The sequence below is a fragment of the Cydia amplana genome, chromosome 1 (assembly GCF_948474715.1).
Source record: "Cydia amplana chromosome 1, ilCydAmpl1.1, whole genome shotgun sequence".
NCBI lineage: Eukaryota > Metazoa > Arthropoda > Insecta > Lepidoptera > Tortricidae > Cydia > Cydia amplana.
The window spans coordinates 14,260,820-14,275,159 of NC_086069.1; the positions used below are offsets into that span (position 1 = coordinate 14,260,820).

The 14,340-nt window shown below is 35.1% G+C and overlaps 1 protein-coding gene across 1 annotated transcript in view; it reads left to right on the forward strand.

Moving 5' to 3' along the window:
* Positions 1 to 275: 275 nt before the first annotated feature.
* LOC134648338 (LIM domain-binding protein 3-like) overlaps positions 276 to 14,340 on the forward strand; it is a 52,690-nt gene continuing 38,625 nt past the window's right edge. Inside the window, exon 1 of the mRNA XM_063502852.1 lies at positions 276 to 395. Coding sequence (XP_063358922.1) covers positions 378 to 395 — 18 coding nt within the window. The 5' untranslated portion in view covers positions 276 to 377. The remainder of the gene's footprint in view (positions 396 to 14,340) is intronic.

Consider the following 14,340-nt stretch of genomic DNA (forward strand, 5'->3'; position numbering starts at 1 on the left):
TGGACTGGACGATCTAATAACCATCCTGGAAGAATATAAAAAAATTAAACGAAAGAAGGGTGCCGTATAGTATCTACCTGCCTTTAATTTTAAAGAAGCAATGACCGCAGCTCACCGCAGCTTCTTCCAATAATTGTACCTATTCAGGCCTTATGAAAGTTTTCGCAAAAATCATGGATCCAAAATCCTTTAATCCCTTTTTGGATAAGAAAGCGCTTGATCCAGATCTATCGACTAGTGAAAACGTAATTAATATAATAATACATTGGGGGGGAGTTTATAAAGATAGCGCTGGCCCGCGGCCGCCATTCGCCGCGCGAACCCTACGCGCATGTGCCCGCCTCGCGAGTGAACCAATAATTGACAGTTAAACTATCATGGCGGCCAAATTTTACGTAAGTGTCAAATAAAAATAAAAGTGTATTAAAATTTTCAGAATTGTGGTTTGGAACACACCCCGGATATTTGAGAAGTGTTTTTTCAGTGTTTTTTTGTGATTTTCGTTGTGGTTCCGAGTACCGAGGTGGTTCGAAGCCACATTTCTATGGTCATTCTTGCGTGTGATTAAGATTGTGTATTTGGTTCTTGTGCGTATTGTAAATTGTAATGTAGTGTGGAACAGGAAAAATATATTTGCGAGCTATTTTAATGCAATTCTCAATAGTTGTATCGTTGCATGGCATATGAAGAATGTGACAGTTAAAATTTAAATGTACGATTTAAGATCTGACGTCTTGTTGTAAAAAATGTGTACAGTTAGACTGTATTTGGTTTAGTTAAATTATTTCTCCCGCCTAAAGTTCCTTAGTTATTTCAATTGATAAATAATAAGTATGTTGAACAAGAGACTGCTTCAGGATTAAACCTATCTGTACAAACTTCAATTTACCTATAATGGATTAGTATATGTATGTACCCATTATGTACCTATCATAAAGTTTTAAAAATATCATTACTTTTATTATTTCAATGGAGAAATATACATTGCCAGTAATATGTATAAATTAAAAGGGTCTGTAGTTAAATTGGCACACATCGAGGCTGCAAGTGTTAAGCAACACGAATTATGCCTAGGTTGTCTAGGTTGGCTTAGAAAGGACAATAGTCACTCCGGGTCATTCACCCGCAGCCCTTTAGAAATGTACATATCGATTCACATGCAGGGGTAAAATATGCACACCGATGTAGGTCGGGAGTGTAGGTATTTTTGGAAACTCTGTAATACAATCGGTATTTAGGGAAAATCTATTGTTCAATATTGCAAAGTTAATGAACATATGTACCAATATTGAGAGGGTGGAAATAAACTATGAATAACGTCCACCAAAAAATAATAATTAAAACAGACTAAAATGTAATTGTAAAAGTACGGTTACGTTAAGGTATTTGGGAACTAAGAGGCAGTTTGGAATATTAATTATTATAATTGTATAACGTTGAAGATGTTCAATATGGGTACAAAGAAAATTAGCTTGAAAAGAATGCGCAATTTGGATAGGATTATTGCACACTTTTCAGTTATAACGAAAAAAAAATAGGTAAGTACTTTAATTTCAAACAAATAATTGTCCGAGCTGCGCTAACGAGATGAGTTCACCGCATTGAAAGTGAAAACACAAGTGAAACGCGAATGCGAGGAAGTCGAGAAATAATTATGTATAACCGGCCAGTCACCCTGTTCCAGTAAAGCGCTTGAAATCGAGAGTTAGCAGTACTTGCGATCGAGTTTAAGTCGATGATTTTCTATGGCTAAAGTCGGTATCGTAATGTTTGGTGGTAACAAATAGATGATTTATTCTGTAAAAATACTTATATAGTCCCAAATGACTATTTTATATCGTAATAAAGGACTCCATACGAGAGACAAAATAAGGTCAAAAACGCATCAATAGTGCCTATACATTTTAAACTATGCACACGTCTTTAACTGATCGTCTTGGGGTCTGTTTCGTCAACCTTCACCAACTAATGCTTTAAATCCTTTTAATATTAAAATAGTTTTATCATAAAATAAACTTAACATTTAAGTAACTAAACTCTGGATATGAAGCGGACATTGTCTAGACGGCCACGATCTCACGCGTTATTCGCGTAGTAGTGCATTAATTAATTTAGTTAATTACGTTACCGCACGTTATGTTACTCCGTGTGTTACTTATATTGTTTAACGTACTAAGTGAAATTAACAATAACAGCTGATTAGTGTGTAATAATGGAACCACTGGCCTCAATCAGCGGGCAAGCATGACTTCACGCACTCGTGCATTATTATATAGAGGAAGAATATCACTTTACAGCCGATTCGGAATTTGCTCTAAAACTATTCGGGTTTATGTACACAAATTAACGAACTCGAGCTTAAGCCCTTTTTCACCCACTGTCTTCAATCTGGATAATTTATTGAATTACACTCGATAATGGTTCATAATGTCTGTAAACTCGGGTAGGACCAACAATTCTCCTACCTACGCATTAAAACTGTGAGTCATAACTTGGGTTAGCAACCTAAATAAATGTAGTTACTCTCCAATAGCGAGTTACTTTTTTAAGAATATAATCAGTTTTGAAACACATACCTTGACTACTGACGCTGGTCTCTCTGTTTAGCCCTATGATCTTGAAAACCTGACAACCCCAACCTTTTCTAAATTATATTATTCAGATTAATGAGTCTGAAAAAAAAAGCTAGTGAGATAATTGTAGCTTTTTTCAGAATCCATAACGCCCACGGGAACAATTTGCAGCGCAATTCGGGCAACCAATGTCACTTTTACGTTAGATAGATATATATTAGATGTGAATTGGATCTCTAAGTCATATCCTGTGGAAATCGTTCAAGAGTTCGCGCAAAAGTCAAATTTGACAGGTTAGATCTTAAACATATCGTTATCGTAACTTGGTGATATCTAAAAGACATCTAATAGATGTCTATTTCAAAATCCGAATCGGGCGCCGGGCCCATCTTAGGCCTTTGTCCTTTAGTACACCTGCATGAAATAAGATCTTTTTCGAGTAAGTGTGATGAAAAATATCAAAGCGCACCTTGACAATGGAGGCGTATAGAGATATTTGTGAGTAGGGATTGCAATCCGGTCCGGCGGATCCGGTAATCCGGCCGGATCCGGCACATTTTTCAAGCTACCGGATCCGGCAAAATTCACCGGCCGGATCCGGCCGAATTCAAAACCAGACCGGATTGCAATCCCTATTTGTGAGCACCTTGGCGGCCCCGATATATGTGATGGCGACTGTACTATTTTTGTAAAATTATTAAGTACATACATACATATAATATTGTGTCGGTCGGTGCAGCGCTCGCGCATTAGCCAGTGCTCCTGCGCAGCGAAGATCAACGCATGCGCCTTCCGCATCCCGCGTGGGAATCGGGCCGCTTGCGACACCCAGCGCTGGGACACGACCTCTGCTCGTGCGCTCAATAGCAGGGAAAAATATACCGCACTCTGGTACGCTGCATGTTACGTGCTTACAAGAAAAAGATTCGCTTTCGATAATATAAATAGAGTAATTTATTTTACATTTAAAATAGTCTGTTTAAGTACAGTTCGCGTATGTAAATCGAAATCCGAATATATGTACCTAAATAATAAAAAAGGATAAAAGTATATTGAGTGTATAATGGACATAAATCGCCTAGAACAAAATCATTAATCAACACAAGCGTTTCGTTTTCAGGAAGGTACCATAGTAAGGTAACTCCTTATTCCTGTAGTGTGATAACATGAAGATACAATCATTTAAAATCTTGTAATAACTATAGATACGTATAAAATGACAACTCATAGCGGATGGAATATGCTCATAAAATAAAATTTATCTCGATACATGTTCGTATTTTAAATAAGCGGCACATGCACTGTAGAAACAATTCCATTAAAATCTGCTTTGCTTCCATTCCATTAATAAACTTTCAAATGTATTTACAATGTATGTAAAAAAATATTATTTACAACGTATGTATTAGAAATTATCAAATAAAGTAAATTCCGTACAGAACATGTAAACAGTGTTTTGTAAAAGTGTCGAGCACACGTTAATGAGACAATGTGCGGTTTCGCTCTTCCCACGCGCGCGCAAAAATGTTCAATTATACCCATTATGTTCATTATTCATTACTTGTGTTTCCTTTCAGTATCAGGGCTTGTATGGTAACATTGCTAACTTAACGACATTAAAACGAACACGATGTTTATGTTTACCGATCTAAATGTTATATGTACGGTACAAGTTTTCTCTCCTGTGGACAATAGTTAACAGCTTGTGGGGCCCATGTAGGTAACGAGTTTATCATACTTTTCCATATAAAAGTACCTTTTCATGTGGATAAGGGTTAAATAAGAAATTTAACTACATTATAGTCTTTTTGGGTATGTCTACAGGAAAGACGTGAGCACAGCTTTGTGTTGGACCAGTTTACTTAGATCTCAAGTGTTACTTAACAAAAATGCATTTCTACAAAATTGGACACATTGGTCTTCATGTTTTATGTATCTACGTGAATATCATGTCTTAAAAAAAGCATACCTACTTATTACCTATATTATTTATTTATTACTATTATTATTAATTATTTATTTGATGCCAAGCGTGATAAAATAAAAGCCAGATCACCTGCGGCAATACCCTATAATTATGTTAACGGTGTGCTCACATGTCCGCAATGTTCGCGAACTTTTATTAATAAGATCGGCTACATCAGCCACTTGCGATCACACCAGTGACACCAGCGACAGCAACGGAGTTGACAGCAGTCGCCGTGGCCGAAGTCAGACGTGGAGTTATTATCATTATTTATTTAATATCTAAAATCTCAACGACAAGACTTCTGACTGACGCATATATGTTTAAGGTATTAAACCAATTCAGATAAATTATTTATTTATTTCGAATCAGGAGATCCATATAATGTTCCATATTAGGCACAACGAACCTTAAATTAATTAAGGGTTAATATCTAGACGCTATAGATATAAGGTAAATATGATATAAAATATCATATAACCGTAAGCAGGATATAAAATACTATTATACGTACTAATGGTAATACTTGTAATTATTTAATATCACTTGGTAACAACAAAAATATGTAAAAAAATAATTTAATAACCACTTATACTATCGATTGTGAAGTAATGCAAGCGCAATTATTATCGAGTTGTATAATATTAATCGGTTCATCGATTGGGCAAGTAGGTACGGTTTTAAAATGAGAATTGTTACAGTTTTCGAAATGTCCGGTACATGAAAGTATTAAGTACCTGCTTATTATGTAAATTGAGACACCATTTGCGCAAAGATAAATTTTGTTAAAGGCGAAATATGCTGTCGGTGCATACCTACTAACAGCACTTGCTCGCTAGCTAGTTTTCGGTCAGACAGTTTCTTGCAACGTACTGATTCCTGACGTGATGCTAGAAATAGTAGAAATTTCATTTTCATTTCATTTCATTTATTTCAGCATATATGTATAAGCATTACAGTGTCATACCAAAGCGCTTACATACTAGACACAATATCAATTAACTTAAAATAACATTTAATACACATTATAACCACACCAACTTAATTCAATAGCAATTCCATAATACATTCAATAATAATGTCTTTTAATAAATACAAATATAAAATCTAAAAATACATTAATGTTTTGTATGTAACCTGAACCTAATAGCTATTACTCACAATATAAAATCTAGCATTAATTAACATAATTGGCAACAATAATAAAAAAAATCCTTAACGATATCTATTATAAATTACCTACTGATTACTTAAGTGTTTGTAAGTGATCTCTGTGAACTCAGTAAGAGAACAGTTAAACAAATGACACATTACCTTTGCTATCAAATATGATTGGCACAAAATTAAACCAATATTCATGTATTGAAATAATATACGGTTTCTAAAACTTTACTTTGTTTTCTGATTTTAAGTAGGTACTTTACGACATATTTATTCAAAATGTATGTATTTAACATCTAACAACATCATCATCAATTTAATTATATTTTACCGACTTATGGTACTTATTCATAAATTATGATAGACAGGTGTTAGTAAATAATGTTTCCTCAATCAAGTAAACGCTCTACTTATATATTTTATTATACTCATTAATAATCTCAGCTAGTAGGAACGTATCGTTGCAACCTTGGAAAATCAATTTATTGACAGGAAATGTGCAAAATTAACCCAAATAAGGTTTCTAAAGCCAAGGATAAGTCGTTCCCACAGTTCGTCACATTTATTAAGCTTGATGCGTTTACGTTTTGCCAACTATTTATGAGAAACAAACCTAACACTACAGGACGGGACACACGTATGAGGTGGATGAATGTCGTGTCAAGATTTTTAGCACTTGTACGTCTTATTATGTTTATACTGAGAAGTTTTGAGAGTAATGCACCTGGCTCCTGGGGTCATCATACCAGGAAGGATCTTTTCGTGGCGACCTCGCTGCGGCGACCGAGAAGGGAGGGGTCACCCCATGCTTGAGGTTTATGCGCGTCGTCTGTCGTCGTTGTATAGTGTCTTATACTTATGTTTAATTATTAAGAATATTATAAATCTAACGTGAAATACATTTTTATATTATCATCATTGGCCTTATCTTATCGTCTTTTGCAGACGATTTATGGTGTAGCACCGTAGATAGGTACGCCTTTTAGGATGGCTGATTTTTATATATAAATTTAACATACATACTTAATTGCAAGCGACATGCACCATTTTCATGAACTTTATCGTATTTTATATGTAAGGTTAGCTAACCAATGGATAATTTATTTAATATTTTGCGGTTAAAACTTAAGTTTAATATGTTAATTGGAAAGTGGTCTGGGAAAAATAATAAATCATAATAATTTTTCGTCCTTTAAATTAAGCAGTTTAGTGAAAAAAAGACATCTTTCTAAATGGTAAATAGAAGGGCAGTAGAATCTTCGTTAAAATTAAGCGTGAATGCTGTAAGTTCTATAACTCACGGAAATAGTATTTAGTCAAGACTGAAATTATTATTATTATTAATTCTTTATTTCAGATAATAATTTATCCATAGAATTGTTAGTTTGGCTTATGACTACGTTAATTACTTAACTACTACTACATTAAATAACTATTTAATTATTATAATATTGACCCAAAATTTCAAGAAGGTGCAATCCACCCTCTCTGCTATGACCTTAAGTATACTATTGTGACTGCCCCGCACCCGATACAACAGAGACTCTATTCGTTTACGCCGGATGGCATAGAAGTTATCAGTTCGATCCGCGGCGAACATCCCTGAAGCGCTGCAATAACGGGGCAGTCCCAACAGCATCCTCAAGGCGTCGTTATATTGGATTCGGAGGGCGTTGTATGCCTTTTGAGTATAGTTGACCCATAGACTGCTCGTGTAAAACACTTGACAGTACGTCTTGAAAAGGGTAATTTTGACTTGTTTCGAACAGCGAGCAAATCTACGGGCCAACATGTTACTCCGCACCGCCAACGCCCTCCTTTCCCTTTCAATGTCGAGGTCATCTTTAAAATTTTCACACAGGATGTGTCCCAAGTATTTCAATTGTGTAACTCTTTCCAGTGATTTACCATTCAGTTGTATTTTATGGTACACACTGGGATTCATCCTGTGTGACCTGAAAACCATATATTCACTTTTACCGGCATTGTAAATAAGTCCATGTTTTTTCGCATATGACTCACACGTTTTCAGCATTTGCCTGAGAGCACCGAGGGGCTCAGCAACACCATGTCGTCCGCGTAGCTAATATTATTGACGCTAACTCCATCTACATGACAACCTACATGCATGTTGCTGAGCTCCTCGATCAGACCGTTAACATACAAGTTGAAGAGCTTAGGGGAGGTCAACCCCCCTGCCTCACCCCGCACTCCAACCTGTATGCTCCCGACAGTGAGTCATTCCATTTAACATAGTTAAACTGATTATTGTACCAATACTTAAGAACACCTATGAGCTCACGAGGTACACTCGTGCTAGCTAGCTTATCCCACAGGATACCATATGACACCAGATCAAAGGCCTTGGAGAGATCCAGGAAGCATGCGTACACCGGTGTGCAAATTAGTTACACGATAAACACATTACGCCTATTGTTGAAACTTCCTTCGTTTCGGATACTTGCAGCCTTCCTTAACGTAATCGTTCGCTTAACGGTACTAAAGGTTATTCTGTACAAGGACAATTATACATATGTCTATGTTACATTGCGAGAAGGGTTCAAATATTCCTTTACAGTTACACTATCAGTAGTATTTAAATAATAAAACTTCTCATATCTAACCACTAATTACACTAATTAATCTATCTCATGCCATTGTACTTGACACTTTCCATTAACGATTTTATCAAGTCTAATTAATCATTAAAATTAATTCAATCTATAAAAACTTATCACATCAATTCGCATAATCCGTTTTATTATAATAGTCATCTTCATACACATTCGATGCAAAGTCCTAACGTCTAGATACCTATCACTGTCTGTCACTTTCTAAGTACCGTGAGACCAAATCAGTTTCTCTTTCTTTCACGTTCACACATTATTATGTGAAATATGCTATAGGTACTCAATTGATATAAGTAATAAAAGAGAAAATAATTTGTGCATCGGTGGTTGCGTTGAGCGACACATACCATGCCGCTTACAATCAGTTTCCTTTTTAGTGGTCCCAGTATTTACTTTCTAAATAATTAATATTTTTTGACCTTTTGCTAAAAATATCAAGAGACAAATAATTAAACGTTCTTTCAAACAAAATTCCCAAACTAACAATTATGTAATTTATATATGAAGTAGCCAGCTAAATGATACATTAAATAAGGTAACATTAAATTTAAATCGCAGAATCATATCTGCCTCCATCTCCCAGGCGCGGGAACACAGATTATACTCCTTGCAAATTTTATGCAACATGACATTATCATAGTTGCGTCTTGTCGTACATTTATTGTATAAGTATCTACGACATTGGCTGAGAGATCATTGTTGCTTAATGCATATATATGCATATAAAAAATACCTAACTGCTAAAAGAACATGTTACAGTGCAGTTGCGTTTTGTGTTATAATAAGTAATCTTTTCAAGGTTATAAGTGAAGCCTGCTTCGTGTAATAATTTATTGTTTTGCAAGGTTCCGGGGTCATTTGGGCAATAAATTTTAATGTGTTTTTATACATGCTTATTGCTTCTATGAAATCATAGATAGGTACCGCTGTAATGCTTGTTGTGAGACAGTACTATAGTGTCTATACAAAGGAAGTTAAAATAATAAACTCTTGGAGCGCCAACAACCCTTAAAACGTCGTTTACTTTGTATAACACTTTTCTTGAATGCTTGGTTTGTTGATAAAAATACAAGAATCCCTATATGTAATGTAGGTATGCCTATAAGATTTGACGAGTTCCTTTAATTCCTCATGGATCCCATCATAAGAACTGAGTTTTGTCAAAAATAGAACCAACTTGACTTATACATTTTCAAACTGAAAAATAAGTTTTCTAATCTGTTAATGAGTAATGAAAGAGTTCTGAGGAGTCCTAAACAAAAATTGTTTCAAAGTTCAAATATTAGTACCTAAATAATTTTTGCACTTTTTGCGATTGCACCTTTTGGTTTCCTTTTTATGCATGAATGTTACAGATATGCAAAAAGTTATTTTAGATACAGAACCGTGACTGAATCGGAAGTTGTAAAACAGTATGATATACGCAATTAAAGCCAACTCTGTCACGAGTTCGGACTCGTGATGGCATTAAATCGCAACGCTTTACAATCGTTACATATTCGATTGTCCGCTATCGGAATTAATCGGAAATCGGTTGGTGGTCCGATAAATCAATCATATTAGAAAGTATTGTTCGTTAACTTTTGCCTGCGGTTTCTTTTACTTTTTATAGAATGTTATGAATTATTATCATAATGTTGTTATTTTGTAATAATCGTAATCCTTTAAACACGCAATGCTAAGCAAGTTATACAATCAAAATTTACATGAAAATTCAATAAAATGTTTTTTTTTTGATTTATTATTTTCTTTACAAACTGGTTTAAATATTCGCGGTAGTAGGTCATGTTGAAGTGTGAATGTAGTTGAAAGGAATTAGCAATTCATACTGAGACAGACGTCGTTTAAATTAGCTTAACTAATGTCACAAAGATCACAAAGAGGTCGAGGTTGTTCAGAGACATGCGATGCTAATTTCTTTTATTTCTTTGCTACACCCACATAGCATTGCCATCGTATATAATAAATCGTTGTTATAACATGCTCCGTCGGTGACATGCTAGTTATTTTCGGACATTCATGTCATGATGTATTCAAGGTTTATCTAGTAACTATATTTGTTTTAAGTATAAACAACAAAGCACTTTTGCAAAATTAACAAGTGAACTAACGTAAAAGAAATTTAAAGGGTCTAGCCGCAATCCTATAGTGAAACTGCCCCTGGCTGAAGTGTATACCTTTTTTAGGTGCGTTTATTTGTCTTATTATAAGATATCGTTTTACCAAATTTCAAGGCTAGATTCCCCTTGGTTTGGCTAAAAGATTTTTTTTAAATTGTTTTTGTTTTTTTGTAGCTAAACTAGTAGTTCGATTGTTTTGAAATTTGGATGTTAATTGCATCTAATATTAGTATATTTCCAAACTTTATCTCAACTACAAGTGGGTGCTCAACCACTTTGAAAATTTTCAATGTTGTATGAAATCCAAAACTAAATAAATTAATTATTTTTAGATTTTTATATAAGTAGTTGTTTTCACATTATTTGTAAATGTGATATATAAGTTAAATAAAAAAATATATCTATTTATATTTTTCATAATATTTCAAGTTTTTTTTAATTCACCTGAAAAATTCTTAAAAAAGAAATATATTTTTTTTATTTAATAACTTATAAATCACATTTACAAATAATGTGAAAACAACTACTTATAAAGGCAAGGCAAAAGTGTTTTTAAAGGCAATGTCTAATGCTGAGCTTTTCATAAGGCTGAAGGCGCGGACGAATGAGGCCAAAGGTCGAGCTGCAAGAAAGCAGAGCTTGGAATTGACCAATGGCGATATGTGGACGAGGCCCTAGGCCGCGAGCTCCGCATACCGGCTTGGCCACGACATTGAGCGACTTGCGACGGTGGCAGCGATAACCATAGGTTGGAGCGAGACACAGCGATCGGAGCTTTCGTTCCCACCTATGGTTGTCGCTTTATGGTGGCCACACAAAAAATTCCTTTCTTAAAAAATTTCAATAAGTTTGATCGTTTGTGGTGAAAAAAAAAAAGTATGGTGAACAGAATGGCCAACTTTCTTAAAAATAGTTTATCTAATACTGATTCTAAAATAGTATCACACACGCTAATTACATCTTTACAGACAATGATATGGCCTAGATTGTGATTAAAGTGAAGTATGGAGCTGGAACATTAAAAAAGACAGAAAAGTTCGATTATCTCCTATCTCGAAAACCACGAAACTTTTACTAGATCTATAAGTGCATTTTCTGGACCAGCCTAAGGTGCTCTGTCGGTGGTTAGAAGGTTATCCACTAATTACTGGGCACCCTGTATAAATCTAAAAAAAAAATTAATTGATTTATTTTTGGTGCACCCCCTTGTAGTTGAGAGATAAAGTTACAAAACTTGGTGTACATTATCAGCATAATAAGTGTAACCAAATAAGGGGGTGCCGCTTCTTCTAGCTAGAGTTTGAATTTTTCCCATACAAACGTGAACCACCCTAAAGTACGTAAGAGGGACGGCCTGTATGCATTAGTAAGACATGTTTACCTTGCTGCTCCAAATGGATTTTTTTACAAAAAATATATTTTATGCAAGCGCTGGTGGCCTAGCTGTAAGAGCGTGCGACTTGCAATCCGGAGGTCGCGGGTTCAAACCCCGGCTCGTACCAATGAGTTTTTAGGAACTTATGTACGAAATATCATTTGATATTTACCAGTCGGTTTTCGGTGAAGGAAAACATCGTGAGGAAACCGGACTAATCCCAATACGGGCCTAGTTTACCCTCTGGGTTGGAAGGTCAGATGGCAGTCGCTTTCGTAAAAACTAGTGCCCACGCCAATTACTGGGATTAGTTGCCAAGCGGACCCCAGGCTCCCATAAGCCGTGGCAAAATGCCGGGACAACGCGAGGAAGATGATGATGATATTCTATGCAATAGTATATTCTGCATTAAATAACAAAAAATTGAGGTTGTCGCTATCTCACAAGTATTAAAAAAAAGTTAAAAAAATTAAAAATATTTTTTAAGCCTTTATAAACAAGTTACAACCTTGATTTTTTTTTGGAAATATACTAATATTAGATGCAATTAACATCCAAATTTCAAAATAATCGAACTACTAGTTTAGCTACAAAAAAATTAAAACGATTTAAAAAAAAAATTTTTTAGCCAAACCATGGGGAATCTAGCCTTGAAATTTGGTAAAACGATATCTTATAATAAGACAAATAAACGCACCTAAGAAAGGTATACACTTCAGCCAGGGGCAGTTTCACTATAGGATTGCGGCTAGACCCTTTGTAGTATTAAAGGGAGCACTACATTACATCTAAAGATTACAAAATACAATTAAGGTTAATGTGTTAGTGTTTGTTATGCTAAATGCCTAATGACAGTAATGACGTAAGTTAAAAAACTCGAAATTCTAGAAAAGATCACAGAATCAGATATTCTAAACCTTTTCTGTGAATGTTAACTTCAATTTCGATACATCGTAAACGAATATTTAAAAGCAAAAATACGGAAACTTTCTTTGTAAACTACAATTAGAATATTGTCTTAAGTACTTACAAACTATAATAGTGAAAGACGATAAAATGATTGTTGGATAAATGGGGTGCAAATATTTTCTTCTTCGATAATTTATTTAGAACTAGGTTTGGTTTAGGTCAACCTAATATTTTACTGGCTGTCACAATAGGTATTATTTTTCTTAAATACAAGCAAGCAGTTTTAGTAGAATATGCCTATGATATATAGCTAGATATTTTGTACCATGTGATTAAATATCCAAGTTATTCATATGCGACGTGCCGTGGCAGAAATGTCTACCGTAGCGAGTCGCAGGCTTTGATGAGCGCGTTGATGTCTTTTAATGGATCACGTTCCGCGCGGAGTTTGTTATTAAAGTGGCGATATGTCGCACTGTGTTTTCGAAGATTAAATATATGAGTCGCTATTATTCGACTCCACAGCCATATTAGAACTTTAAGATACGTCAAATACTAGATATTGAAACGATATGGATTGGACATGTTAGTGTCAAACAAGTGTCAATAGTCACGTTTCTTCAAACAAACACGTCCTTTTGACACTTGTTTGACACTGACATATCTTGGTGATGTCTAATAGATATATCATAGATATCCAGTTCAAAATCGGAATCGGGCCCTCGGTAATAATACTGTATGTTTTATCATCCTACGCGAGCTGAATATGTAGATCAAACTTGACTGGCGACTACGAGAAAAATACTGTTTCATTGAATATTTGGAGGTTCGAAATCTAACTAGCTCAAAATGTATAAAACAGCGTTTTAGCTAGTTAAACCCAAACTGATCTTACAAATTTTGTCATTACCCAGAATTGAGGCCGGAACTATTCCCAGGGTCACTGCCGACCAGGCCAATCACGTAAAATTACACCCACTAATGTGTGTCGTACTGGTTTGAATCACCGCCCTCGTTTAGGGTTAGCAAATAAAGGTCTGTCCTAATCGTTACAGGGGACCGGTCTGTCCGCACATAACAGCGTTACAAAGCATGCTCCACATAACGCCCTTCAACCGGTCCGTCCTTGCGTCACACAATAAACCTGGTTATATAATATACGTGTTGTCAATGGAAAGTGTCTCCTATCGCCAGTATTTAAGGTGCACGTACGTCTGGTACATGCCTGCGGTTTGCATTGCGGAGTTGTAATTCCTTGCATACTTGATTATCAAATTGAATGAGAATGCCTGGCTTTATTAGTAGTCTAATGATTGTGTCGTACCAAATAACCACATTAGTTATGGCTGCATTTTACCTACTACAACATAATTTATACTGTGGGACGAAGTTTTGTGTCGATATACTGGAAATTATAATTAAGCTCTAAGTTAATGTTTTTAGTGGTTCTAAAACTTATTTTATACTATGTACTTATATCTCAATTTTTTAATAAATCCTTGTATGCTTATAAATACTATAGTCTGGCAAACACAACTTGTCAGTCAGTAAAAACCAGGAAAATTAACCTCATCCCTTTCGTTTTGGTGCTAGTATGCACTAGCGT